The 6,157-nt window shown below is 33.8% G+C and overlaps 1 protein-coding gene across 1 annotated transcript; it reads right to left on the minus strand.

Moving 5' to 3' along the window:
• Positions 1-1,046: 1,046 nt before the first annotated feature.
• LOC126682690 (uncharacterized) lies at positions 1,047-2,169 on the minus strand. The gene is made up of 2 exons (XM_050378437.2): positions 1,858-2,169; positions 1,047-1,547 (listed from the first exon to the last, which is right to left on the minus strand). Exons 1-2 carry the CDS (start codon positions 2,075-2,077, stop codon positions 1,282-1,284), a joined length of 486 nt encoding a protein of 161 aa, XP_050234394.1. The 5' UTR covers positions 2,078-2,169; the 3' UTR covers positions 1,047-1,281.
• Positions 2,170-6,157: the final 3,988 nt, after the last annotated feature.

The raw sequence follows: 6,157 nt of genomic DNA on the forward strand, positions 1-6,157 counted from the left end.
ACTAAATTTTTTTAAAAAATTATAATTTTTAATGTGTTTCACGAATTTCCAATTTTAAATTTTTTAATTACTAGCTTTTAATTTTTTGCAATTTTAAACTTTTCAAATCAATTCTGAATTTTTAAAATTTGTGTTAAAATTGGAAAACATGCTAAATTTCATGATTTTTAAAGTTTTAAATGATTTTTTCAAATAATATGTAAAGTACATCACTTTTTATTAAAAATTAAAAAAATATATTTAGACTTAATATATTTTTTGACCCCTAAAGCTTACCTTTTATTCCCTATGACCTCTAAACTATTTTAGTGCTCCATTGGACCTCTTAACTATTTTTTTTATTCTATTTAACCCCATGTCAGCAAAGCCATGTCAGTAATTTTATCCACGTCATCGCGCGTGGTGTGCACATTCCGACTGAGGGGTTAAATAGAACAAAAAAAAGAGTTAAGAGGTCCAAAAAAACACGAAATTAGTTTAGAGGTCGCAGAGAATAAAATGGTATAGTTTAGGGATCAAATGATGTATTAAGCCTTATACAAAATATAAATTTATTTAACAACACTTCTCAAATTAATTTATCGCCTTTCAATGGACAAATTAATGCTACATTTTCGATCAAGTTTGCAACGATGTTTCCCTTTCTATTAAGAGCAAATTACTTTAAGGCCCCTCACGTTTGTCATAATTCACAGTTTGATACCTCTTTTTTCAAAATCAAATGATTTGGTATCTCAATTTTGAGTTTGTAAACTATAAGACCCTTCTGTTAAATATAGGTACTAAATCGTTAACGGAATAAAATGTGAGGTACCAGATCGTTTGAAAATGAGTTACCAAATCGTTTACATAATTGAAACTGAGGTACCAATTAATCGTTTATATAATTGAAACTGAGGTATCAAGTCGTTTGAAAGTAAATTTCAAATTATTAATGGAACTAATAGAAGGGTCTTATAGTTTACAAAATCGAAACTGAGATAGCAAATCGTTTGATTTTAAAATAAGGAGTATCAAACTGTATATTATGACAAATATGAGGAGGCTTAAAGTAATTTGCTCTTCTATTAATAATTAGTCAGGAATACATAGCTAAATTTTAATATTAGCATCAATTTTTACCGGTGAGAACGGAAATCTCCATGAGGTATTTACAACGAACAAAAAGATTAACACAATACAAAACTCAATTATCAAAAACAAAACTTGTGTGTGATTAAAATACATTAGGACAGACTGCCTAATTCTCTTCCCTGTAATATGCATAAAATAATGTTTGAATCAGTACACAGCACTATTTGGAAGTGGCAGCACTTTGAACTTCATCTTCCCAAGATTGCAATTAATGCCTTCACCTCCCCCGGAGGCAAACCAGTAAGGCTTATATTCTTTCAATACAAACTCGAACCCCGGACCGCCTCCTTGCGACTCATCGGCAACCTTCACGGCTTTAGCGAGGTTGCACGTTGCGAAACTCGTTTGATCCGGTAGCAAATATACACTATAAGGATGTGTGGTGCTATCTTTTGGTAAATCATACTTGAACACTGCAAAATTCACATTTCATATCATGTGTTAGAGCCGATTGCACTCAATTATTAATATTTTCAATAACACTAATTAATTCATCGCATTTTGACGGACAAATTAATGCTAAATTTTCCGAACAAGTTTGCTACGATATTCCCCTTTCTAATAATAATTAGTAGGGAATACATAGCTAAATGTTAATATTAGCGTCAATTTTTACTGTATTTCGGTAAAACGTTATTTTCTAATAGTATTTCTAATTATAGTACCATAATAAACTTTGGATTAATGCTAACGTCGCAAAACAGAAGGGTCGAATCAACTTACCAAGACTATCATTTACGTAAAATTGATTGTGCTCGATAGCCCAATTCGTGTAGTCAAAGCCGTAAGTCCAAGTGGAGCCTCCGACGACTATCTTCTGAGGATCAATATTTGTGAGCCGGCGATGGTCGCCATGTTGAGGATTCCGATTGGCTACACCAACTCTTAACATGGAAGCACAAAGCACAATTAGAATGAATATTTGGACGTAATTTGGACCCATATTTTTTTTACAAAAGGAAGAAGAAAAAGTAGTTGAATTGACCTTATAGGAAAGATTGGCTATGTGTTTTGTGGTAGATATGAGGATGAACAAATGTTATGGATGATTTATATATTGGAAAGATTGCCAAATATACCTTTTATCTATTTTTTATCTTTTTCATTTTCACATTTTGCACAATCTGTTTTTCCTGGACGTGAATTATTTGCCTTGTCTAAGAAAGGCAAAATTATAACCAAATAGAAAATTTAATTAGGTGGCTATGACCTTCAAATTGTAATGTAGTGGTGAAGATGTTGTTTTGCATTAGGGTTTAAATGTAGGTCTCCCCGTTAAAAATGCAAATTTTTTTGACTTTTATAAGTATAATTTAATTTAAGTAAATGTTATTCTAATTTTAAAAATTAACAATAATTTAGCCAATTTCAACATTTGACTTATTAAGTCTTTACATTACAGTAGGCTTTTGATTTAAGCCTAAACGCCTCCACTTCTGTTAGAGAGACCTCATTAATGAAAATACGTGAACTGAAGCTGAAAGAGCATATGTGGACAAATTCTTAGTCTATTTTGATTGGTTGCTTCATTTAGACTTGTGATATGATGTTTTTTTTTATGTCCTTAAATTATAAAAGGATCCACTCTTTTCTATTTTAGGATTATGCACTTACTTTGAGGATTGTAGCCTCCATTACTATTTCATTTTCGGATTTCTATTCCTTTTGTTCTTAGTTACTTACAAAACTTTTATTGTGGATTCAAGTTATTAATAGAAGATTACTATTCTTTTCATCATTATTATTTTTCATTGTCTCTTTAATATTTTGGGTCTTCACTTATTATTACAAAATAACCATTCTTTACACTATGTTTAATCTTTATTCTTGTTTAGTTATTGATGTCATGTTAGGAGTTAGTAGCTAAACCCCCTTGTTTAGGGGTAGCTAAACCCCCTTGTTTAGGGGTTGCTAATGAATGCCTATTAATTGATTAGTTGATTAGCGTTAGTGTATTGGTTAGGGTTAGTTATGATTGTTGTGACTAATGCCTAGATTAAGTTGGCCCCTTAACATTTGGTTGGTAGTTTAGTTGATTGAGCGAGAGCTAATTATCTAGACAGATAGTGACAATCACGAACCTAGAACCTAATCACGCTAGGGTGGTTTAGGGAATAGGTGGTCTATAAGTTTGCTTGTTAAATTGCGTTTGATTGATATAAATCAAATTACGCGAGGGCGATTTAGATTTCGCCGTATTAATCAAGGTGCGATTTTCTTAACTCTATAGTGGAGAGAGCGGACGTTAAGGCCTTAGGATAACTTGACCCAAACCTACGTCAATACACGATCCCGATTAGCTAGGATTCTTGTGGTAGTTATTAGTGACCTCTAAACGCCTTTTTCCTATTTGTTAAACCCGTTTAATACTTGTTTGCTTTAGTTTACTAATTACTTGCTCAATAGTTTAATTGTTTATTCAATTAGGTTTTAATTCCGCAGTTGTTAATCAAACAAAAAAATCAACTCTCGTTTGCTAAACGAATTGGATATCAAAATCAATTTCATTCACTTTAAACCTCTTGTCTTCATGGGATCGATTCCGTATTTCCGGATTATTACAAGTTAGTATTGTTGCTAGCAATGCACAAAATTGTGCTTCTCGATTTCTTTAGTTAACTCCTCGAAAAAGAAGTGCTCTAAGTTGTTGGTGATATGTCACTCTGTAATGATGTATGTGAGAGGTGATGAGTCTATGATATGCACATGTGATTATGTGTTGAGATAGAGATATGCATATGTGAGAATGAAATTTTGGGTGTCAATGTGCATGACACCGGGCTAACTTTTGAACGATGGTCGGTGAAGGGAGAAGGGTCGAGTCTGCTAATGATAGAAAGGCTAGCCTTCAGGTGGCCTGGAAAGAGTTTGACTAGGCCGTAAGCAGTATTGTATTCCTGGTTACAGATTATCTAGTGAATTATTATAAAGATGGATATTACGATTATTGATATGGTTTTGATGTTCATGTGACTATGAGCTTTATAGATATTGGGAATATTTAATGTGTTTTTTTTATTACGATTGTGAATTTCTTGTAAGTGATCGTTGATAATCATGTTGCAGTTATAACCTTTGGTTTGGTGTGGATGTAAGGTAAAATGAAATGAGTATAATTTGAGGATTAGAAGTTTATTCAGGTTAAGGTATGTCAAGGGCACATATGGTCAGGGAATATTGTTTAGTTCCTCTAATAATTTCAAACTTAAAGAGGATTATAGTAAAGTTCAAATCTCATTCCTTGAATCAAATAGAGAGGAATCCTCTTCTATATATACAAATACACACAAGAGATAATTTTGGTAGAGAATAACTTAATAAAGAAACTAAGGATTGGTTACTCTAATAGTAACCATAAATCAAGCATCACAAATATACAAAGCTTAATCAAATGATAGCTGTTGCTAACAATATATGGAATTTGCTGTTATAATCTGATAAGGAATTATTCTAATAAGGAATTAGCCGTTGGAGTCTTGTATCTTTGATTCTTGTATCTTTGACTTATATCTCTGAGATTCTGCTTCTTCACCCTTTTTCAAGTTGGAGGGAAGGAGAACATGAACTCCAAGCTTGTCACGCAAACCTTGAAAGCTAGCTTTACCTAATGGTTTAGTAAAAATGTCGGCTATTTGTTGAGAAGAACGAACAAATCTTGTTACCAAGCTTCCAAGAGCAACTTTTTCTCGTACGAAGTGATAATCAATAGCAATATGTTTGGACCGAGGATGGAAAACTGGATTTACAGTCATATATAATGCACTTAAATTGTCAGAGAACAATTGCGGTGGTTGATGTAGTCTGATTCCAATATCCCGTAATATGAATGTGATCCATGTAAGTTCAGCTGTAGCCACAGCCATAGCTCTGTATTCTGCTTCGGAACTCGACCTAGAGACAGTCGGTTGCCTTTTTGAAGACCAAGAAACGCAGTTGCTTCCGAGATACATACAGTAACCAGATGTACTTCTTCTCGTTGTAGGACATCCACCCCAGTCAGCATCACAGAAACCATAAAGGTTGAGAGAGCTTTGTTGAGTGAATTGAAGGCCAAAATTTATTGTTCCTTTAACATATCGCAATATCCTTTTAATTGCTTTGAAATCACCTACCGTTGGATTTTGTACCCTTTGACATATCTTGTGTACAGCATGAACAATATCTGGACGGGTGTGCGTTAGATAAAGGAGAGCTCCAGCTAGACTTCGATATGTTTTGGCTTCAAATTCAACATGATCTCTGTTTGTTGGCTGTACTTTCAAAGCCATAGGAGTATTAAAATGAGAACTAGTTTCCAAACCTGCTTTTCTGATTAAATCCTTCGCATATTTGCCTTGAGTGAGATCTATGCCACTATTTGTATATTGCACTTCCAATCCTAAGAAATAATGCAAACTTCCCAAGTCTTTGATCGCAAATTCTCTCCCTAGCGCATCAATAAGTTGTTGAATGGAGGAGTTATTATTTCCTGTTAACACAATGTCATCAACGTAAATTAGCATAATAATAATAATTGAATTGTCACGTAAAATAAATAAAGAAGAATCTGCACTACTGCAATTAAAACCAAAGTGAATAAGGAATTTCGATAGTTTGTCGAACCAAGCCCTTGGAGCTTGTTTTAACCCATAAATTGATTTATGTAGCCTGCACACAAAGTGAGGAAGTTGAGAATCCTCAAATCCCGGTGGTTGTTCCATGAAGACGCTTTCATTTAATTCACCATGAAGGAACGCATTTTTCACGTCAAGTTGCCTCAATACCCATTTGGATGTTACAGCAATGGCAAGAACAAGGCGGATGGTAGTGACTCTTACTACAGGGCTGAAGGTCTCATTATAGTCAATTCCTGGTTTTTGAGTATAACCTTGAGCAACCAATCGTGCTTTATAACGATCCAATGTACCATCATTTTTCAGTTTGGTCTTGAATATCCATTTGGATCCAATGACATTGGCATGAATAGGTCTTGGCACAAGAGACCATGTTTTATTTGAGTGAAGTGCAGAGAGTTCTTCCTTCA

Source organism: Mercurialis annua, linkage group LG5, assembly GCF_937616625.2.
Source record: "Mercurialis annua linkage group LG5, ddMerAnnu1.2, whole genome shotgun sequence".
Taxonomy (NCBI): domain Eukaryota; kingdom Viridiplantae; phylum Streptophyta; class Magnoliopsida; order Malpighiales; family Euphorbiaceae; genus Mercurialis; species Mercurialis annua.

Excerpts from the sequence above, each read along its gene's own strand:
- LOC126682690 (XM_050378437.2), bottom strand. The coding sequence starts at position 2,077 with ATGGGTCCAAATTACGTCCAAATATTCATTCTAATTGTGCTTTGTGCT. Across the intron at positions 1,548-1,857 it reads TTACGTAAATGATAGTCTTG|TGTTCAAGTATGATTTACCA; the intron begins GTAAGTTGATTC and ends TGAATTTTGCAG.